Here is a 22,421-nt window from a genome sequence, read left to right on the forward strand (position 1 = left end):
AATAAAACCTTCAAGGCCACTGCAACCTCCATGGAAGATCCCATACCAACAGATCCAAAAACAAATTTCAAGCTTCAAGTTGAAAATTTTTTTAACTTCTTGATGCATGTTTTATCCCTGGAATCTTTGATATTGAAAAGAAACATAGAAAAGTAGGAAATTCGATGATGGCTAAAGTGGACGGAGATCAGCCATTATCAAAAAGAGGGGAGAGTCAATATTAAGAATGGATTAATGGTGATGGGTTTTGGTGACCAGCAAAATGCAGGGGCGGAAAAGAGATTGGAAATAGTGGGGTGGCGGAGATTGGAAGGGGAGAGGTTAGAGAGTGACAGTGGTGGAAGATGGAGTGGTAGAGGTGGGGATGCAACTGGGAAGGATGGGGAAGAAGAAGAATAAGGACCAAAAAAAAAAAAGGAAAATGGAAGGACAAAGAAAGAAGGAATTAAAAAAAGGTAAAATCATCTTATGCCCCTATTCTTTTGGTTTATAATAGTTATACAATCACATTAATAGAGTGTGTTCTTCACACTCCTAATACACAATTAATTTTTTGAATTCCATCACTGATTTACTTAATTGGAATACGTTCTATAATTTAGAAATTTAAGTGTCCCATTTTGAAATTCAGAAATTAAAGTGGAATTCCATGTATAATTTGAAAGGACAAAATAAAATTAATCCAAAAGTAAATTGACTGATGCTCTTTGTCAGAGATTGGAATACGAGGCAAGCTTAGAAACATAATAGTTCATCATCTCATCGGTGAGCTGCGTCCGAGATTGTGAATTTATTGATGCTCTTCGCCCCAATTTAAACAAGAGAAAGGGCCAAAATGTGAAACAAAAATCAAAACGCCGACTCCCAGCTAAAACAGATACAAGCCATTGCGTACCCCAATTTCTGCTCGCACACAAGAAGACCTTAGCAATCCAAGAATATCTGTTCAAAAAAGGTAGCAAGGCAACCTTCAAAGAAATGCGGACACGAGTGGTATTTTAAAAGGGAAAAAAATTGATTCTCATGTTCACACCCACTTTAATGTTGGTTTAGGCTTATAGGAAAGATGCTTGCTAAGGCTCTTTACTCCATGCGGGCTTGCCTCTGCCACATTTGTCTGTGTGACAAATTACACAGGTTGAGGATAGAAAATCAGCTAATAGCATTCAAAGGAGAAACCAAGCTGATGTGCAAATGTTTTACCCTTTTCCAAGTCTATAGCTAAAAAAAATGTCTAGATGTATACACTAGAGGAGTATCGTGCTCGAAGATGGCAAGTAGGGCGAAATAAGGACATCAGACCTAAAACTCATCGCGTCCACCTTGTTTCTGCAAAAAGCAGACAGGTTAGTTGACCCAATCTACAAGATGAGTGACAATTTTGTATGGTATGTATCAGCAACATAAGCTACAAAGCCGTCTTCACCGAAGGTATAAGAATCCACAGATGACAATTTTCATTCTATACTTGGCTACCCAATTTTCAGATTACCTACAGCTGAAGAAGTGTATCTAAATACAAAAAAAAAAAAGTCATAACTTACAATCTGCACAACAGTGACAACAAAGCTTCTAAAGCCTCTGATACAGGCAAATGAATAATCCGGTAATTGGCCATTAAACATTGGGCAGCATTGCAAATGGGATGCTTCTCACCAAGGTTGGCCCTTTCCTCCAAGACGTCGTGCCAATTCCCAATCTTTTTTCACTGAGTGGCAAGAAGCAAAAGAAGATTCAATATTCTTCAAATACGAGAACCAAATTATCAGCATCAATGTCCAAAGTGCACACAGAGGGATCCACTATGACTTGGAACTGAGAAAAAAAAATGGAAATCTGAAAATGGATTTATTTGTTTATCACTTTAGAGCTGGATAAGTAGTCGTAGCTCAGGAACCAAAGTACTACTCATGGGCCAGGTACTAGAACCAGTGCTTCAAACTGTCATATACCGTCCAAAATGTGAACACTTGATTACTTTGAGTTACAAATAGAGTAGATGACAACAGTCATATAAATAGCCAGTGTTATGACAATGGAAACAATGCTTCAAAAAACTTCCATAAAACTCACAAATGAATTACCACTCAGAAACAACAAATTGAGGACATTCAAGAAAGACCAGAACTTACTAAGTGTTACGCGCTTTGCATGGATTGCACATAGCATTGCATCCTCAAACAACTGAACCAGATAATCCTCTGCAGCCTATGAGTGGAGTGAAATAATCCCCAGTGGTTATCCACTAGTGTTGATGAATGAAGAAAATGTATTTTACCATATACACTGATCAAAAACCAATAAAAAATAAAAACCACACAAATAATCCCCCGTGGCTATCCACTAGTATGTATTTTACCATATACACTGAATAGTGAAACTGAAAATTAAAAACAATAAAAAATAAACTGTCTACACATAAACCACACAAATTACTGCAACTACTAAGACAACCAAAACATTGGAAAGACAAACCTATCAATCTAAAATCTTTCTTACCTCCTGAAGTGCCACCAAGGCTTCAGCTGTCCAACGAGTAACATCTAGTGTATAAAAGTTGCTAATTTCTTTCACCTAGATTATAAGTAGTAATCAGAACCTACAATTGGAATGAAGAACAAAGCAAGGAGTATACAACTTCCTTTACTGAATAAAATGACAGTCACAGACAGTAAAAGAAAGATAGAAAGTGCAGGGGATACATGTTGAAAAGCAAAGAAGAAATTAGCAAAGAAGAAATTGCTCTAAGGTTTCGTTTAGTTCTTAAGTTTCGCCTTTATGTCTTAGAAGTCTGAAATCCTGGAAATGATATTCCAGATCCAGTCTGAAATAGTTTTTCTTAGGGTAAAAAACAAAAAAACCCCCTGTGATTAACCTAATACACAGAAAAGCCCCCCATGGTTTCAAAATATACAACACGACCCCTCATGCTTTGAACTAAATTGTAAAGGTGACGGAATCCGTTTAACTTAACGGAAATGGATGAAATGACCAAAATGCACTGATATAATTAAGCAAAAGACAGCTCAAAAAAATCATTTGTTTTATTCTCTAAGTAGAGAGAATTGAGGGTTAAGGGGTAGAATAAGTATATTTGAAAAAAATTAGGCATAAAAATTTTTTTTTAGGTTCCAATAAGTCATTTCCGTTAAGTTTAACGGATTCCGTCACCTTTACAATTTAGTTCAAAGCATGAGGGGTCGTGTTGTATATTTTGAAACCATGGGGGGCTTTTCTGTGTATTAGGCTTACCACAAGAGGCTTTTTTGTTTTTTACCCTTTTTCTTATGATGTTGGTTTCACCAGAAAACTGACAAGATATCTGGGAAAAAAAATTATGTGCACATTAAGAATGAATAAGTTATCTCTAATGTTATCCTACTTACTTGTCACCCCAAAACTAATTATCTCACCTCCATACGATCCAATAGAAGTTAAACAAAATCTAAAGTTGCATTAGATTATCCCCCGTACAAACTTAGCCACACAAGGGAAAATACAAAATGAGTAATTCAATCACATCTAATGCTGTCTAATATTATGAACCAAAATGTGTCATGACCATAACATCTGGATCATTTGAAATGCAAGACAGCCCAAAAAGCTACAAGGAATTCTATACTATCTCTAGCACTTGAAATTCATTGTTTTAAAAAAATATACTTAGCATATCATAGCTGTAACTGGAATTTGCAAGGTATTGGAAATGTAAACTCTTTGTTTGCCAGTTTATTTCTAATTCCTAACTCAATCACAGATTCAAAAAGATCAAGCCGTCAAATTCACAATCTCCAAACCAACAAAAATAATTATAGTCATATCATAACAATAATAATAACCCCATAACAGTGATAACAACAAACTAACAAAGTTAAACATACAGCCTTCTTACACGCCCATGGCAAATCATGACTAAGATGCAAATCATGCAAATACATATGCATATAATGGATAGGGCGTGTATGGAAAAATAAGAAGAGAGACTAAATCTGGACCGACTGCATCTGCATGCATACTTGGAATCCTGGTTGAAAGACATCTATAGTCAGGAGGAGCAAACTCAAAGCAATTATATGACATCATCAGACCTTATTCAAGAAAACTAATTTGCTCTACTTAGCACTCATATTTTTACTTTGTAGTCATATTTGCACACAAATATCTACTAACACATGACAAGCACAGACATCTTCAAACATTACTCAGTTCATGAAGTTGTCAGCGTACACTAGGAATTGACAATTAGTTGAAGCATTCATTGATGACGTGCTTTTAAAAACAAGAGCTTATGCTGATTAGTGTAGGAGATGTACCCTACAACATCAACAGTGATGCCCATGAGTTAGTTAATCAACATTCACTATTCTAATTTTCTAGCAGAAAACAAGTTTACTGAAGCAATTAATCAAAAAACAGAGTCATAACCCGACAACAATACAACTGACAACCTCAAGATCATGACCTACAGAAATTCAACTACATATACAGACAAGATTGCTGTAGAATGAGATTGCAGAATCCAATTATCTCTTACAAAATTTGGGCAAGATATATTCAAAGCTCCGTTACAACAGTTAAAGCCTCAAACATCAGAACTATGAGGATGCAAGTACCCGTATTTGTAGAGCAGCTCAAAGTTCACATGTGTTAAGACATGAAAGGACAAACTTTACTTAGCTGTCAATGCTTTCGGGAAGTGGGTTCTAGGTCGACTTTCAGCCTAATATCCCCAAACTATATGTTTCATATGAAACTATTACAAGATTTCGAAAAATATAAAACACCTAATATAACATTAATTAAAAAATCTAGTACAGATCTTTAAGTATGCATATAAACAGGTTGCCCCACTCATCGGCACACTCACAAGCATGAATCCTGGACAAGCGTAGACAGAAAAACAGAAACAAAGCGGAAAATTACAAGTCTAATGAAAGGAGCAGCAGGAATGAGGAGTTTCCAAGTCCTCTGGAAATGCCGAATTTCCCTAAGAGCCACCGTCCCTGGCCTGTGCCGATATTTCTTTTTCTGCCTTCCCGCCTGTCTCGGACCTTTAATCGAACACGTAAGAAATCAAAATCAACATTTCCCCCAAAACCAGCCCTCACCTATAATTCTCTGAAGATATTCTGAGTTCACATTTCCACTAAAAAAGGGGAAAGAAAATTTCACAGAAGAAAAAATTAACAACTTTCTAGATTTCGCTCACTTGTTTTTGCTGCAGGGCTCCTCGGACTTCTCCTCGTAGGCGTCTGTTAACTCCAAAAAAATATATACATATACATAAAACAAATTAGTCAAACGGCGTAGTAATGCGTCTAAAAAATGGAGGGAGGGAGGGAAGTGAAGAGGAGTACCGCAGCAGCGGAAGAAGTGGCGGTTCCGGCCGTGGCGACGCCTGGAAATTGACAGGGGAAAAAATAAAATTAGGGTTTAAACAAAAAAAAAAAGAAAAGAAAAGAAGAATCAATTACTGAAATTTCAGAAAAAGAACGAAGAGATGGGAAGAAAGGAATAACCGGTGGGTTTAGGATGATTTCGGGTTCGTGAAGCCGGGTGTTTGGTTCTCGCCATCAATTTTACTTTTTTTTTTTTTGGTTTCTTCTAGTTTTGAAGTAGTACTAGTCGAATAAGGAGGTGGAGGGAAATTGATGAAAGTTGAATCGAGTTGTGAGTTGCAACGGTAGGATAATCTTGGGTTTCCCGCTCGATTTCAGTTTCGATTTTGGTGCTGTAGTTGTTTCGGTTTGGGTTTGGGTTTGGGTAAAACCCGTCACTGATGGTGATGGTTTCCCTGCCTTTTGTAATCCCGTTTGTCAAGTGAATTTTTTGAGTGTTTGTCTAAAATTTTACTCTAGAAGTTTTTAAAAAAATTATTGAAGTGTGTTTTTTTGAATATTTTAAAGTGTAGAGTTTAAAAATTTTGAAAAATTTTTTGAGGTTACTGTAGTTAAAGTTTTTAAAAAACTTATAGCAGATAAATTTGGCAAAAAACTTGTCTGCCAATACACTAATACGTGGCTTAAAAGTTCATTACTACTACAATTACGTGTTTAGATGCTGCTACTACTATACTTGTTAAGCTATAATGACATTTGTGTCATGGATCCTATTAGGATTTGTTTGATGACCTCAGAAGGGCTTTTATGATTAAGTTTTAGGCAAAGATTACTGCAACTGGTTAATTTGAAATTGATTTTGCCCCCCTCCCACCTAAGGAACAGCTTCATAATCAATTGCTTTTTGGCACTGTTTTATTCATAAGTAACCAAAGGTAGTACTCCTCATAGATGGTTCTTAAGCCTTGCATGTTTGATCATATTTTCTCATCTTCAATTTATGCATAGTTAGATTGATAATAGTGTATTGTGTCAGCGAATCTCACAAGACATAAGGTGAAAAATAGATTATAGGAGTATTTTGATTCTCCCTTGTAGGGCTGCTGTTCTGGCGAGTCGAGTTATTCGCAATTAACTTGCCAGCAGTTTGGTCAAATGCTTGACTTGAACTTGATCGGTAGCTTGATGCATACAACAAGTCAAGTTCGAACCTCCATTTGTGCAATTCGAGTACTCATCGAGTAGCTTGATTATTAGTATATTATTTATCTTATATTCTATTTTAATTATGAAATGACTAATAAAGATTTATGTTTTAGGTAATTTACCATAAATGTTGTCTACTCCATAAAATTTATAAATGGCAAAAAATGTGATATTGTAATAACTGAAAAAGAAATGAGAATTTTAGATAGCTTACCATAAATTTGTGAGCCTTTTTTTTTTGAGTTTTATTTCGTGTCCTAGAACTTGTTAAAGTTTGAGACTAGTCTCAAGCTTCAAGTAGCCGAGCTCAAGCTTGGAAATGCATTTTGTTGAGTTGAGTCGAGTTATATAATTTTTTGTCCGCTCGAGCTCAAACAGCGTCATATAGCATCGAGTTTGAACTCTAGCATAGCACTACTCGAACTCAACTCGAGTCATTAACACTCCTGCTCCCATGTAGTCTAAAATTGTGAAAACATGCAACAAAATAAGAAACATGAGAACAAAAGAAATCTCCCCTTTCAGACTGAGCTGGGCTCTTTCATGACAAAAATTTCTTGCAATTGCAATCCATCTAATCCTCTGCTTTCATGTTTCTGCATATAACACCTCAAGATTCAGAAAGAAAAAGTTTTATTAGATCACATCTTCAGAGAGAGACCACGCATTGAATATTGCGTATTCATGCTCAGTGCCATTTTTTGCCTGCAGATGCGATGGCCTGCTTGCAGCTGTCAGTCTATGTATTGCTTGACAATTACACAATCCCAAGCAGTCCACTGGACCCGGCAGGTTTTGATGAATTGTGCACATAGTAAGATGCCCGAATCAGGCATATTTCAAAGACGCAATTAGGAATCCCTTGTTTAACACCAGACACTTCTAAGTTGTGGACTGTAAGAGCATGGATACAAAGGAAATGTAACGATACTAGCATTCAAGCATCATCAACTTTCTTCATTCACCCTTTGCTTACTGTCCGTTTCTCATGAGTTTAAGATGGTGAAATCAAGCACATCAGTAAACCCAAATAGATCTAAACCTAACCACACAACATACAAGATGTTACTCCAAACCAGAGATGCCGCAACTAACTTAAGTATCGTCAACTGATGGAAATCGTGTTCCTGGATCTTTCACTTAGGTAATCACAAGTTCAAAAATTTTCAGCGAGCAGCACATATTGAAGAATTCATGAAGTAGCTCTGCCATGTCCTGACTCAAACCTGCATTTTAAGTGCCTGAAGCTTAAAAATTTGCACTTCAAACTTTATGGTTGTGCAGGCATAGGAGATGCTGGAGGCTTCAGATCCGGATACTGCAATTGGATGAAAAAAATGGCAGAAAAAAGAGGCATTAATGAACTTCATCAAATTGTTTGCAAATCAACTTAGACGGTAAAAAACAAAAAGATTCGTTCCTAGGCGGGGAACAGCAGGGATAACTGAAGATATTTGGTTTCCCTCCATTGCTATAACCTTTAAACTGAAACCGTCCGACACATATTTTCTTTACCCATTGACTTTATCAAGTACCAACATTTGCTGCCAAGTGTTGGCTTGAGGGAGGAACATCCTTTTGTGCTATCAGATGGCCAGAAGATAATGACCAGTTGGTTACAGGAAGATGTGCCTGCAGAGGGGCTTGCTTTGTTGCATAAACATAAATATCATTAGACAACCGCAAAGAACTTACATTAGGGTAAGGAGAAAGAGGTCTTGAAATTCCAGGCAGTGAATCTGTTTCAACTTCTGCTTTAGGAACTGAATTGATTTCTGCTGTTGGCTCTGCGACTGCTTCTACTTTAGATGGCGCATCACTCACCCCAGGAACCGATTCAACTCTCTCTGTCGTGCTACCAATTGTACCAGGGTTTGCTTCTGTAGGTGCAGGTAGCGCCTTGCTAGTCACGGGTAACGGTAGAAGAGCCTTCCCAATTAGCTGAATTGAATAGAAAGCAGAACGGAACATATCATGAATTGAATTAGTAGAACCAAATATCATCCTTTAGAACAAGAAACCCAGTTATTAATAGAGGAAGGAGCAAAGCAAAAAGAAATTAAAGAACATACAAACTCGCATTCAAATAAAGGAGACAAGTTCACGAAACTAAGAGATAGATGCAACGGATTGGTAATTAAGTGTCATGCAGCTTACCTTAACATCACCTACAAGCTCCTTAGGGGCAACCTTCGTGGTCAAAAACTCATCAACTTTCTCTAGAGTTTTCTTCCTATCCTGTCAAAGCAGAGTGGAGAAATATTTGCACAGTTTCTCACGTCCAGAGCATGTTTTAGCAAAAGCATGGATACAAGGCTCTGTTGGTTTACATAAAATGTCTCGAGGTATGCACAAATGCTTTTTTGGATTTTGGCAGCTAAATTTGAGTGCTATAAGAACAGGGAAGGACCTTTCAAGATCTTACTAAAGAACCTAAATAAATAAACAAAACACAAGTCATAGATGCTGCACAAATAAAAGGACCTTCAAGGTTGAATTGAACAAGTGGACTCTCATTCTCTCCAGCACATGGAGAGGGCAATTTCAAGGCAATATCATTGCGGAAACTAAAAATAGCATTACACAAACCTCTGCAAACAGGAATTTTTGGCCAATTAACTGGACAAGCGCAGCTGAACCTAATACTTGCAGAATTGTTTCGACCTAAGAAAGGTATAAAAACGTTAGCAGCAATCCTCCTAAAGAAACACGATCATTAGCCTTTGAATGAGAAAGCATTGAGTAGTCTAACCTCTGAGAATGCTAGCAATCCTAATCCAGTTGCAGCAGCAATGCCAAGAATCACAGATGTCGCATCTGCCTCCTGAAAAAACAAAGTGGATTAAAGCTTTTACTTCCAACTATCATAAAAGATTGACCTAGAATACAGCATGCATCCGGACACATACACCAACGGTACCACCAATTGTGTCAGTCAAATTGCTGAGATCAAGGCTGAATTTCTTTGGAAGAGTCCACGGAAGACCACTGCTCTGCATTTCAACACTCAAAATATAAGTTTCAATTGAACTATTGCATAAATTAATAGTAAAGCCTAAATGCTTTTACAGAATTGAAAAACGATTTTTAGGTTATGCAGCAACCATCCATCCTCGGGATCCTTCTGCTCCATCTCTGATTGCATAAGCAGCTTTGAAGCCATTTGCTGTCACAAGCTCCGCAACCAGTTCTGAGTTCCCATTAAATCTGGCTTCACCAAAGGTTAACAACTTACAATTGAAATTTATACGTCAATGTTCAGAAAAGAGCCAAAAGGGAAACTTTTGTAGACATGTTAGGGAAAATAAATAGAACAAGCATTTGCAAGCAAGAAAGCTCTGTGTGCAAAAGACCTTCAGAAAATATAAGTTAAATATAGACCACCTCCGGCTGATGAAGAACATTAGATCTTGTAGTAACTGGATGACTACAAAATTCAAGCTTTGCTTAAATAAGTGTGATAAGTGTATGGTTTATTCCTCAAGAAACCTGAAAGTAGCCCTAATTGAATGACTACAACATTCAAGCCTACCTTAATTTTTCATGTGCTTAACCTCAGAAACCATTGCCGATGGAGTCCGAACCTATCACTGAAAGTCTATGATAAGGCTAATTGCTGACTATGGCTTAGAAGGATGAGCTGGAGAACTTAAAATTCACTTGAATGATGCTTCAGCAGTAAATTTTTTAGCCGAAGCCCTCAATAATGACTACAACTGCAACAACTTCGTCAAATAGAATTTAACTTGATTCTCAGTTTTTTATATTTTTTTATTTTTTCCGGCTACATGAGGCCTCATTGAACTAGTAAACAGTTATGGCATCAGAACAATGTAATGTACAACAGTTCGGCAATAGATTTTTACAAGTTGGTCAGTCTGATACAAAGAAATTATGTGGTTTGGAGCACTAATGATGTGAGTCATGGTCAATGAAGGCATAATGCAAAGTGTCTGATTGAAATCAATGTGCTATCGAAGTATGTTTGTCTTTCCCCGACTTGTCGAGCTTTAACTTGGAATTACTATTGAACTTGGGAGACATTCTAGCCCATTGGCATGAACAATAAGAAGTGAAGAAAGAAAGGGATCATAATCTTACTTGTCTAGGATGAATAGTGTAGTGTTTTCTGGTTCCTTAAACTTTAAAGACAATTTCTTCAAGAACCCCAGCTTATCATCACCTTTATAAGCAACAGCCACTGGCTTCTTCTTCAAACCTCGAACATCCGGACTGCCCACTTGCCTTAATTCTACCGGTGGTCTTATATCAAGCAGTTGAGCACTGGCATCATCATTCAATCTTGCATAAGCAGCCTTGGCAGACTCAACACCCCATGGCTTAGACTTACCAAACACCAGAGATAAAAGAAGTGGCACAGCCAAAATGGCTACACCCCCACCTACAACTAGAGGATTTTCCGCTGCAAAGTTGGTAACACTATCAATAACTCCACTGACATCAAAGGCATCCAAGTCTAAACTGGGGAATTCCCCCAGTGACTGCTGTAATGCTTCCTCATATGATAGTGCTTCAGCTGATCCACTACCGAGAACGGAGGATAGTAGCACTGTACCCGCACCAATAGTTTTCGGTAAAGCCCCAGCTACTTTTGCAGGATCACTCCTAAAATTTGCTAATGTTGGGCGCGTCTTGATCTGAGGAACTGCGTGGAACGGTAGATATTTTCTGGGTTCAGTTCTTCTTTCTGAAAGTACAGATAGTGGGGTCCAACCGACAGCATTAAGGGCCTCCATTGCATAATTCTGGATAATCAGATATCTATTGCTCAGAAAGCCTTAACCGCTTCAAGAATTGTAATTGAAAGGTTGCCTCGAGTCAAAAATTGAATCTTTTGAAGACTGGAATTCTGTCATGCCCAATTGAGTCAGTGGGTTTCGAGTTTGATGTTTTGATATTTCAGCTATGGTCATGAGTATGGAAAGTTTGGTGATGCGAACTGGGATGACTATCGAACCACTTGCGGGGTGACACGTGGCAAGTGAGGATCGCAGCTTTGGTGATCATGTTGGCTGTATGGTTGGATGCTTTCGTTGATTTGTGGCTGAGAATTTTCTGAGGAAGTTTATAGAATAGAAACTCTGGTGGTGATGATGTTAAATTGTTCAAGCAGTACCACGATTTCAACGCTCCATAGTACACAGCCCTCTAAGGATTGACGAATAGCTGTTAATCTCTCCTACTTTGAAGATGTTAACAAATAGCTGTTCTGCTGCAACATTACACGCAAGCAAAATTGCAGTTACTACTGACTGCCTAATCCTGACACTTGATGTTGTTCACTTTTGAGCAATTATACCAAAAATAGTACTGTAGTATGTTCCATTGTTCCAAGACTCAACCATTAATTAATAACATCCGTAAAGAAGAAAAAATCTCAACGGTTTTTCCCTCAATTGTCAGGCACAAGACGAGGTTCCAACTATAAACTTGACAGCGAATAAAACCCTCATCGATATGCCTTGTTTGAACTCCATTTAAGAGTTGTCGACTTGTCATCTGATAACACACATGCAGGCGGAATGATAAGTGGACACTGAATTGCCCAAACCTTTTAATATTACTGTAACAGTCTACTTTATCAGGAAACTATCTATCATAGAATCACCAGTCTCCACAAAAAGGTAGGAAATGAAGGGGAGCAAAAATGTGAACCAAGTAAAAAAAAAAAAAATAGCAGTCGATTCATGTAAAGCTGCATCTCTTGTAGACTTAGAAACAACCAGTACAACTTTATCAGGAAAACTACAAGAAAAAACATGTTACTTAGCTTACAAAATCATGGAACTCAGGTTACTGAATCTAAGAACACGGCAGCGGTGGGCAGTGGTCGTCATAAGATCTCAAAAAAGTAATCCAAACCTTGCCCAATCTCCCAAATCGAGATGCCAGCACCCCACAAACGAGCTTCCTCAAGCCGTGCAGCAATTGACATCAGTGACGGGTAGAACACGATATGCTTGATATGTTTGTCATCAGAGTACAAGAAAAAATGCTCAGCACTGTTCTTTTCCCATTGCAATACAGGCCTGTGCTGCTCCAGCAAAGAAAGATAATCTCTACCTAGGATTGGTTCCCCACCTCCTGCAAATGCACATTGAAGGAAATGTAAATCAAATATTTTGTTCAGCAAAAAAACATTACATGTTACCAGGAATTCAACAAGCAGAACAAAAAATCAATTAAGCTCAGAATCTCATGCTTTGACCATATATTTCATTCTATTTTATCTTCTTCATTTTCCTTAGTGTCTCATCAAATGTAAGCCACATTTCAGGGGAGAAATCAAAAGGGAAAGAAGGAAGATGGTTTCTTCCACTTTACTTTCCTTGGTTGAACATAGAAAATAAGAGGGAAAGATGTGTCAACATGAAAAACATTGTGTTATCCCCAGACCAGTTCCAGGTAAAAACAGGGGAATTTGATTGCATAAGCTACTTGTTAAGCATGTAAATATGAGGAAGAAATGCTTGAAATCTACAAAGCTCAATATATGATAATGCTGCATAGTTTAATATACATTCCCTGTTACTTTTTCCCGTAAAGACAATCCTTTGGGCCCACTCTCATCAGCCAAACTTCTCTAAAGCTACTTTAACAAGTAATTCTTGAAAATTTTATGTATATTACTTTATCTAGCTATTTCTCACAAGTACTAGTCTTGAATAGCCCTAAATAGAGTAGCTATAACGGTGCTTTAAGTTTACATAAGCTAAACGCAAGACTCCTGAATAGGTTTTCACATAACCATAGCTAGAATCAACCTATGTCAGGCAAAGTATGACAACCTCTTCACACACGTATGCTGTTAGATGCTACCCAGAAATGAACATAATATGGAGGGTAAATAAGAAAATCTCACTCATACCTCCCGAATGCATGAAATCTTTTCCATAGAAATTGATGCCGAGAAATATCTTTTTAGCCAAACCCTGACCGCCATTGTCAGAACCAAGTAGAAGCTTCAAGATGGAGCGGATCCACTTCAAAGGTGCATTGGGACCCGGATTATGAGGAACTGAGAAATCATATGTCATAAGAGAGAAACCATCTACGACGTTACTCAAGCTTAGCAGATCTTCTGGTCCAAAATCATGTGGCTGTAGTTGATCTGAATATGGTGGGCCTATAACATAGACTAAGAACAAAGTCTGCCCATTTCTCTCGAGGATTACTGAATGCATAGCTTCTCCTAGTTGCTTTATAAATTGCAAGGCCTAGACGTTGAAAAAGAAGTAAAGGCTCAATAGGTGGAAATAATGCTACTGTTGTTGTTGTTAACAAACAGCAAAAAGCACCAAACTGCATGAAGTGCTATTACTAAATCAACTCCGACATAACTATATATGTGCCATTTCAAAGATAACTGTCTGATAGGTAAAGCTATCTAGCTGTCTCTACAGATCATCAATAGCGCGCATCAGATATCACAATTAAATCTAAAGTTCAAGGGCTGATCCAGCACACTTCTATGCTCCTTCATAACTAAGGTTCTCACCACCTGTCCCAGCAAATTGAGGCCCATAACTGGCTTGGCATCTTTTTATTTTCTCTTAGAATTTTGATAACCAAGAACCTGGGTCAGGCTAGGCTGTTCATTTACCAACTAGGGGCAACCTGAACCAGTTGCCAGGGATCAACCTGTAGCATGTGCCTAACCCTGAAAGTCAGGAGTTTTTCCCTTCGCCAATAGGCCATTTTGATATACTCAAATTGGTGACTAAAAAGGTTGAGCTTCATGACTTCATATGGTAAGAAGACTACTTGTCAGATTTTGAAGAAAAACATTTTTTCCCAAACCCAAGTTTATGTTAGTCATGAAACTAATCAAGAAATGGCGAAAATTGGCCAAGTAAGAAAGCTGAAATTGTGTCAGAAATACTTAAAGTGGTGTAACCCTCATATACAAGAAAAGAAAGGATTTGAGGAGGTAAGCATACCATCTTCCTCATTTCTGGATTATGCAAGACACCATAGTTTGCCCACCTTGACCAAGATTCAAGTACAATACCATCATAATCCATTTCCCTGTACAAAGGGTGCCAAAAGATGTTTAGACTGATGAAAACCATATCTAACAAAGAGGAGACTAAAACAGTCCACAATTTCATACAAGACCAAGGCACAGGCATTTGAATTCTAATTACTTGGAGCATGATGAACAAGAGAAATAATTTAAAAGAAACTAAATCCAAAGGCATTATAACTACTACACACAGGACTGTGGCCAGTTTGCCGTGAACTAGATGGCTAAAAGTTTATTAAATAATCATCCAAAGTGTGTCTGGAAAATGCAGCTTTTTCCTTTGCCCCTGTTATGTCCAACTAAAATATTGGTGGAAAATACCCTTCTGTCTTGCAGCAAATCATCATACCCTCTCACTGTCAGTCAGATTGCTGCTGAAGTTTTACCAATGCTCATGGTAACATTGATCTTACTTTCAGCCTCAATACACATACACCAAAAATAAAAAATAAATAAAATAAATAAAAAAATGGAGGAGAAGCCTGATAGAATTATGATTAATATGTCCATACCACATAATACAAGCTTTTTAAACATCAACAAGGGATGAGGTACTTATGTTTCAAATCAAGTTAGAACCTGACATTAGATTTCCTCATAGAAAGTGTTTGATAATATCTCTCCATATTTAAATAAATATAATCCTTACCATTGACCACTGTGTCAAAACTAATGTCACATACAAAAACACAAGAAAACATGAAGCCAAAAGATGTAAGTGATTCTAAAGGAGCACCAAAATTTTATGAAACATCATCTCAGAGAAAACAAAGGTACTTACCTGCATTCTGCTACAATAAGGTTGATGACTTTTTTCCTTTGTTTCTTCTTGGTTAGCAGATCCACAGGGATTGCTTCCAAAACAACTCTTGGTAATATCTACTAGAGCATCAGAATAAGGAAACCGTCCTTAAAGTCAAGTATTGCAGAAAAAGGTGCAAAATGCTTCTAAAATCGCATTTGGAAGATGGTCAAGGCGACCGTTTAAATGCAGATACTCATGGAAGACTTGAAACAAATCAATCAGCTCACCAATTATAGTAATTTTATGTACCAGCTTGAAAATTACAATTGACCTGCGGAAAGTGGAAAGCTGTTCAAGGGTAAAAAGGGATCCTAGATATGGGCAATAAAATGTGTTTGTGTGTGTATGTTTCAGTATAACTGAAGCTTTCTTATTTTCTTTTTCTCCCCTTTCCAGAGTATTTCGCATCAAGCACTTGCCGTTCTAGTACTTTTTCTATTGCAAACCGTGATTTCCAATTTTAAAGACCTAAGTAGATTCCTTAATTCTGCTTTAGAATGACAGAACATAGAATCTTCAAATAACAGGTAATTTGGCCAAACCTTAGCATCACCCTTCATTCTAATCTCCGAAATCCATCCAGTATCAGCATTATGTCTTCCATCTAGAATAAATGTATTTCCTTCGCTGCCACGAGACAAACTGATCAGCATAGAATTTGAAACAGGAAAACAAAGTATTAAGGAACTTGAGCAATAAACTGGAAACCAATTGGCAGTGATCGGAATGACCCAAAGATCCCCATTATCTTGCTTAGTAGTGTTCAGAACCGATGCAGAACTTTTATCCTTCAATATACATATAAAAGAGCAAGATTTACATACATTTCTGATAAGATTTATTCAGCATGCAGCACTTGACAAACATGAAGATCTGGATTTTATTTCTTTTGATAAAAAAGCTAACATACACCATGGTGGTTAAGGATAAACATCCAATACCCTACCCTGCACTCCACAAGGGTTCACAAGGTGCTTTACAAGATGTATATCCACTCAATTATTTATGACATCTTCACCCGTGTATTCCTACTCAAAACATAACCTACTTACACAGCTTAATTACAAAAGTTTCAGGTAAAAGTTGCTCTCAAGAAAAATAGTTTCTTCACTTCCTCCAGTTGCTTCCCCTTCCCCTATGTGACCTCACATCTCTTGTTTGTAATTTTCCAAGCCTTCCAATCAGTGATGCTTCGTGGCTTTCATTCCAAGTGCAAAATAGTGTCAAACAAACCAGTTAGCAGGTTAAATTATTCATTTATCTCCTAAGTAGCATATGCTACTACAGGACAAAAATGCTTTGGTTATCTCCACACTTACAAGTCATTAACCTCATCTCCCTCCCTTTCCACCTAATTTTTCATTTTTAGAATAATTGAGTTGCTTTAGCATATTGCTTTTCTGAATATGCAACCACTATGGTGAAGGAATTATTAAACATTCCTCTGTTTATATCACCTTCTCTTCTTGAAATTTATAACTTTGCTAATAAAGTTTGATTTTGAGACAGTCAACCTGTCTTACACAACAACCTCTAGAAACCAATTAGCAGCAAGATAGGATCACAGGACCATCATAGACGTGCTAGAGAGATAGACAATAGGAACTAGTGCTTGCTGATCATCTTGAGCGATAGAAGTGAACAAGTGCAGTAACTTATAGCATGCATGAACAAGTGCAGTAACTTATAGCAACTTATAGCATGCATGAACAAGTGCAGTAAATCACCATGAGACTGCAGATTCCATACCTCTTAAGTTCATACCACACAGGTGATATATGTGTCAGCTTAGAAGTGAACTTCTTGGCCAGGTCATATCCTTTTGAGTTCCTGCCCCATATATTCTTTAGCAATGAAATCTCCATTTAAAAATCAAGAGAACAACAATTTTGCTAACAAAAATGTACTGTCCTTAAACAATTGCCTGACACCAATACCATTAAACAAAGTCGAAGGTCAAAATTTTTATTTTCTATTTTAGAAAAATACAACAAAATAACTAATTGCACCTAATCTCCCTTTCATTCAGGTTTTTGACTCAGTATTGCAAGATCAAACCCCCTATTTTCAGCTGGAGGTTCTTAAAAAGCAAAATCAAGTGTCACCCCAGTCTTCGATTCAGATCAGTGGTACAAACAATAGAGTGTCAGTATCTAGTGCATGTAAAAGTTCAATGCAGTCAAGAACTAGACTCTAATGTTCTTTGGGATTTTTGTTTCTATTTTTTTCTTTAGATTAAATTAATCCATCCTACACACACTCAGTATTTTACATAAGCGGATTTAGAATCAGGACTACAGAAATTACCTAACTGGATCCAGTTTATGACACCCCCCCCCCCCGGCCTTATAGACCATGTGGCATATTCAATAGCCACATGAGTTTTCTTGCGTCATAGTATATCGCTCACTAGTCACTACATTTCATATATCATCATACATTACCATGATCATGTGACTCTTAAATATAGTATTCCATAACCTGGGCTTGTAGGCCGGATCTATTAAGTATTTTTTTTACCAGATTAACTGGTGTATTTTACAGACTTGCAATCAGCACAATGACCTCTGTTCAAATGGGCAAGTGTGGCATGCATCTAGAGCAGCACATTCCACAGCCAGTGTGGTTAATTTTTATTCCAAATTGGTGTTAGAGACTACTAGTAGTACTTACTAAAAGAAAAAAAGAAAAGTTCAGAAGTTTTAAGTTGATAATCCATTTCTTTAAACACCTATAAATTTTTAACTTCGTATATTATACCAATATCAGCAATAACATGAACGAAAAAAAAAACTAAATACATAAACACAGAAAGCATCAATGAGGTATTCAAAAAAATTTATCTTGTCAATAAAGGTATTCAAATAAATTAAGAACATATAAGATCTTCTAATGATTAACTTCATAAAAGTGTAATATATGAAAATACCAAGGAGTAATATATGCCAGCACAGGATTTTCAAACTGCCGCCGACTCACATTTTCCGAAACCTTCATATGCTCCTGCATTTCTTGAAAATTTGAGCAACGAATAAATTCCTCTCAATCAAAACTCAATCTTTTTAAGTAACACAATTGAAGAGCAGAGTGCCCTTGGAAAAAAAAATGAAGCGCGGAGCGCGTACAGCGAGGACTTCACGGTAATATACGTCAGTCTTGACAAGGCCTCTCCGGTAAACATCCGGTAGATTCGGGACCGTAGCCGTATACGGTGAGTAGATTCTACGGTAAACGATCGCTGAAATGGCAGGAAATATGATGAAGACGAGGAGCAAGGTAATAGTTCGCTTGCGTTCTTGGCTCGTTGGAGTCTCCACTGAGTCCACGTGCCGGTGATCAGACGTTTCAACTAGGCTGGATCGGCGGTCGGAGTTGGGTCCGGCTCGCCGGTGTGTTTTCTTGCCCATATCCCTCTTAGCGGACCTTGCTTCAATCCAAGAAAGAAAGTGAGACTATATAATACGAGTGTAATCTCACTAATCCACATTTTTCCAGCTTAGTTAATACGGAGTAATAAACTTTCTATCCAAAATTTTGATAAAATGACACTAATGCCCATGCACACTTCTACAAAAAAAAAAAAAAAGGCCATACACACTATATAGTATATACACACTGCCTCGTATTTGCACTACTATAAGTTCAACCATTATTGCAAAGCTCCTTTAGAATATTAGACGACTTCAATTGTTCGTTTTTTGTTAGCTTCAAGAAGCTTGGATAAATGGCAATCCAAACAAGCCCTTAAGCTTGCAACTAATGGTGCTTTTTTTTTTTTTGGGGTCAGTACGGCGTTGTTGCAACTAAGGGTTCATCATATGGACAATTTTAACCCTCGACTGCTTTTTGTAAACGCGAAGATAACAAGAGAAATATCTGCACAAAGGGGTTTAGCTGATGAACCCTACCCAAAGTCAATTCATTTTCTCATCTTCAAACTTCATTTACCCATTTCCAAGCCCAACAAGGCCAGTTAAATCTTCAGCTTTCTTGACGAATTTATTAATTTTTATGCTATTGTAATTGCTCTCTGATGTTAGCTTATTGGCTGAAAAACGCGTTTGATGCATATTTCTGGAAATAAACTGACAAATGGAACGTAATTTCTTGTTATCTCCCCACAAGATTTCACCACCCGTTGCTGCTTTTCCATTTTGCATCTCCTATGAATCCTATTTACGTCAGAAGCCCCACTGTTCTTTGAGGACACCTTTCTCAGTTTGTAGAAGAAACTTGGAAAAGACACTATTTTTGGGTGAAAGTTTGGTTTTCCTGGAAAAAAATGACTTCTGGGGTGATTCAAGGAGAACCCATGTGCCCCTCTTGCCTATAAGGTCAGGTGCTGTGAAGAGGAGGAAAGAGCTTCCTCTTGATAATGTAATCCAAAGGGACAAGAAGCTCAAATTGGTTTTAAAAATTAGGAAGATTTTGATGAGTCAGCCTGATAGGATAATGGCGCTTCGTGATTTAGGTAGGTTTAGAAGAGCATTAGGTCTGGATAAGAAAAGGCGTTTTATCGCATTGTTGAGGAAGTTTCCAGCTGTGTTTGAGATCGTGGAAGAAGGGGCTTATTCGCTTAGGTTTAAGTTGACTCCTGAGGCGGAGAGGCTATATTTAGAGGAAATGAAGATTAAGAATGAGATGGAGGATCTCCTAGTTGTCAAGTTGAGGAAATTGTTGATGATGTCAGCTGATAAGCGGATTCTTTTGGAGAAGATTGCCCACTTGAAGAATGATCTTGGGCTTCCTTTAGAGTTTTGTGACACGATATGCCAGCGATACCCACAATATTTTAAGGTTGTGTCTACTGGGCGGGGACAGGCGTTGGAGTTAACTCATTGGGATCCTGAGCTTGCTGTCTCTGCTGCAGAGCTTGCAGAAGAGGAGAATCGGGAAAGAGAGCTGGAAGAGAGAAATTTGATTATTGATAGGCCACCGAAATTCAATAGAGTGAAGTTACCTAGGGGTCTTAATCTTTCAAAAGGAGAGATGAGAAGGATTTCTCAGTTCAGGGACATGCCATACATTTCACCTTATTCTGACTTCTCTAATTTGAGATCTGGAACAATAGAGAAAGAAAAACATGCTTGTGGTGTTGTTCATGAAATATTAAGCCTCACTGTTGAGAAGAGAACCCTTGTGGACCACCTGACTCATTTTCGAGAGGAATTTAGGTTTTCTCAGCAGCTTCGGGGAATGCTCGTTAGGCATCCTGATATGTTTTATGTCTCTCTTAAAGGGGATAGGGACTCTGTTTTTCTTCGTGAAGCATATAGTGATTCTCAATTAATAGAAAAAGATAGACTCTTGCTCATCAAAGAGAAGCTTCGTTCCCTTGTTGCTGTTCCACGATTCCCAAGAACGCCCATTCCAAAAACTGGCACAGGTGGAGAAGAAGGAAGTGAGGCAGAAGAGGAAGATGAATGCTTGGACATTGATAGTTTTGCTGGTGATAAATTGGATGATGATGAAGATTTTGATGAAGATGATCTAGATTTTGAAGACAATTGGAGCAGTGATGAAGATGATTTATTCCCAGACTTAAATGGTGATGATGGAATTATGAACCTTGAAGCACACAAACAAAGCAGGAAAATAGATGACTCAGAGAAAGAAGATAAGCCTCTTGTTCCAGTCTTTCCAGATGGCCGGCCAAGAGAACGCTGGTAAACTCATGGAGTGTTTTAAAATGCAAGAGGCTTTCATATTTTTGAAAGGCCCTGTGCCCTGGGAGAGTGACAAAAGGTGTGCTATCCTTTCAACATTGGGTTTGCACGAGGTTCATAACAGCGGAGAAGAGTGTTAGGCACTTTGTTTGAAAGGTTAGCATTTCTCAGAGACTATAAGTTTTGGGACTTCACATCCACTGTAAAGTCAAAATGGTCCTTGAGAGAGAGAGAGAGAGAGGAAGGAGAATTAGATTGAATGTTTAGCATATCTTTCTTTTAAGTAAAAAAGAGCAGAAGATCTTTTCTTGATGTTTGCCGAGCTCGCAGGCATTGCATTTCTGCTGCATCTGCCGGCTTGTTCATATTATGTTATATTATTTCCATGATATGAACTACACACTTCTTTCCGAAACTCTTGAAATTAGAAGTAAAGTCTGCATTTTATTTGTTTGCTTTGTTTACAAGTACAAATTGCTGTGGTTGATTACATTTTACTCCAGTTCATGCAATTAACCTTGAGGAAGTTCTGGCGCTAGCATCCTACTGTGTAAAGCTTAACTGATAACCATTCTTAGTCCAAGTATTAGATTTTTGTCTTAGTTTTTATATGAGGTTCTTACATGCAGTCTCTGCTTCTCTGATGACCTTGTCCACGTTGAATGAGGAAGACTATAAATCTCAATTTGGATAATAGTCCTTTGTAGTAACCAAAGGAAAAAGGAATGCATTCATCACAAAAAAGTTTGTCAAATTATGTGTTCATGGCAAGCTTCATAAATTTGAATAGAGCAATTTGATTTGTAAATCTGCTTTTTTTTTTAGGTCCTTGATTTGTAAATCTGTTTGCTACACAATTCCAAAAAGAAGTTTGGTGAGCATGCTTTTCTGCTTTGGTCAGGAGTGACTTCCTACACCAGAGTTAATGGATAAAGACTTTTTGGCAAAGGGTGAAGTTTGCAGGACACTCCAGGATTCTCTCAACTATAAACATCGCTACAGTCATGAGCTCATGGATATTCCCTTATGCTGATTCACTAGCTGCTTCCATTTCTTGAAGAGAATAGAATGTTGCTTTTGCAAAGCAGCCGAAAATATCTTAGGTTTATTTAAATTTGATTAGGTATCCGACCGGTTATGGCTTCTTTAGGGGAAGTCTTGGAACTGAAACGTTGACTTTAGCTCCAGAGTTAACGAGTGTCGACCTCCTCCATCGTTGGACTGCCTTGTAGTTAAGACTCTTTGTTCGATTTCTTGGACACATTTGAAGAATGGCTCCCGTCCCTCAACTTAATTATTTAACCAAGATATCTCGTTGGCTGTATTCTTTCATTTTCTTCCGTTGTTTCTTCATTTAT

At 37.7% G+C, this 22,421-nt stretch overlaps 3 protein-coding genes across 9 annotated transcripts; 1 reads left to right on the plus strand and 2 right to left on the minus strand.

The window, feature by feature from the left end:
- Positions 1-719: 719 nt before the first annotated feature.
- Positions 720-5,773, minus strand: LOC113728181 (histone H3-like centromeric protein CENH3). Of its 6 annotated transcripts, XR_011839690.1 has the most exons (10): positions 5,520-5,766; positions 5,358-5,398; positions 5,210-5,252; positions 4,924-5,051; positions 2,500-2,574; positions 2,133-2,208; positions 1,545-1,708; positions 1,204-1,329; positions 1,038-1,117; positions 722-942 (listed from the first exon to the last, which is right to left on the minus strand). XR_011839690.1 is itself a non-coding variant. In XM_072076627.1 (7 exons), exons 1-7 carry the CDS (start codon positions 5,572-5,574, stop codon positions 1,653-1,655), a joined length of 474 nt encoding a protein of 157 aa, XP_071932728.1. In that variant the 5' UTR covers positions 5,575-5,766; the 3' UTR covers positions 1,370-1,652. The 6 variants fall into 6 exon arrangements, 3 of the variants coding, with proteins under 3 accessions (XP_071932728.1, XP_071932729.1, XP_071932731.1); XR_011839689.1 differs by having other exon boundaries at positions 720-942; positions 1,038-1,329; XR_011839688.1 differs by lacking the exon at positions 722-942 and having other exon boundaries at positions 970-1,329.
- Positions 5,774-7,476: 1,703 nt separating this feature from the next.
- LOC113733291 (uncharacterized) lies at positions 7,477-18,856 on the minus strand. Its single transcript, XM_027259596.2, has 16 exons — positions 18,523-18,856; positions 18,327-18,400; positions 17,147-17,227; positions 15,940-16,024; positions 15,374-15,471; positions 14,507-14,594; positions 13,435-13,783; positions 12,403-12,650; positions 10,647-11,344; positions 9,650-9,752; positions 9,455-9,538; positions 9,298-9,369; positions 9,135-9,209; positions 8,703-8,783; positions 8,241-8,486; positions 7,477-7,863 (listed from the first exon to the last, which is right to left on the minus strand). Exons 1-16 carry the CDS (start codon positions 18,802-18,804, stop codon positions 7,816-7,818), a joined length of 2,712 nt encoding a protein of 903 aa, XP_027115397.2. The 5' UTR covers positions 18,805-18,856; the 3' UTR covers positions 7,477-7,815.
- A 195-nt stretch (positions 18,857-19,051) lies between these two features.
- Positions 19,052-22,373, plus strand: LOC140035457 (protein WHAT'S THIS FACTOR 1 homolog, chloroplastic-like). 2 transcript variants are annotated; one of them, XM_072076632.1, is made up of 2 exons: positions 19,052-21,219; positions 21,889-22,373. In XM_072076632.1, exon 1 carries the CDS (start codon positions 19,490-19,492, stop codon positions 21,065-21,067), a length of 1,578 nt encoding a protein of 525 aa, XP_071932733.1. In that variant the 5' UTR covers positions 19,052-19,489; the 3' UTR covers positions 21,068-21,219; positions 21,889-22,373. The 2 variants fall into 2 exon arrangements, with proteins under 2 accessions (XP_071932733.1, XP_071932732.1); XM_072076631.1 differs by having other exon boundaries at positions 21,965-22,373.
- Positions 22,374-22,421: the final 48 nt, after the last annotated feature.

This window comes from Coffea arabica, chromosome 2c (assembly GCF_036785885.1).
Source record: "Coffea arabica cultivar ET-39 chromosome 2c, Coffea Arabica ET-39 HiFi, whole genome shotgun sequence".
NCBI lineage: Eukaryota > Viridiplantae > Streptophyta > Magnoliopsida > Gentianales > Rubiaceae > Coffea > Coffea arabica.

Coding starts and splice junctions, on each gene's coding strand:
- LOC113728181 (XM_072076627.1), bottom strand. CDS start 5,574: ATGGCGAGAACCAAACACCCGGCTTCACGAACCCGAAATCATCCTAAA. Junction 5,052..5,209: donor GAGCCCTGCAGCAAAAACAA/GTGAGCGAAATC, acceptor GTTCGATTAAAG/GTCCGAGACAGGCGGGAAGG. Junction 2,209..2,499: donor CCTTGGTGGCACTTCAGGAG/GTAAGAAAGATT, acceptor CTCCACTCATAG/GCTGCAGAGGATTATCTGGT.
- LOC140035457 (XM_072076632.1), top strand. CDS start 19,490: ATGGAACGTAATTTCTTGTTATCTCCCCACAAGATTTCACCACCCGTT.
- LOC113733291 (XM_027259596.2), bottom strand. CDS start 18,804: ATGGGCAAGAAAACACACCGGCGAGCCGGACCCAACTCCGACCGCCGA. Junction 16,025..17,146: donor GTGTGGTATGAACTTAAGAG/GTATGGAATCTG, acceptor GTCTCGTGGCAG/CGAAGGAAATACATTTATTC. Junction 9,753..10,646: donor ACACTATTCATCCTAGACAA/GTAAGATTATGA, acceptor TGGTGAAGCCAG/ATTTAATGGGAACTCAGAAC.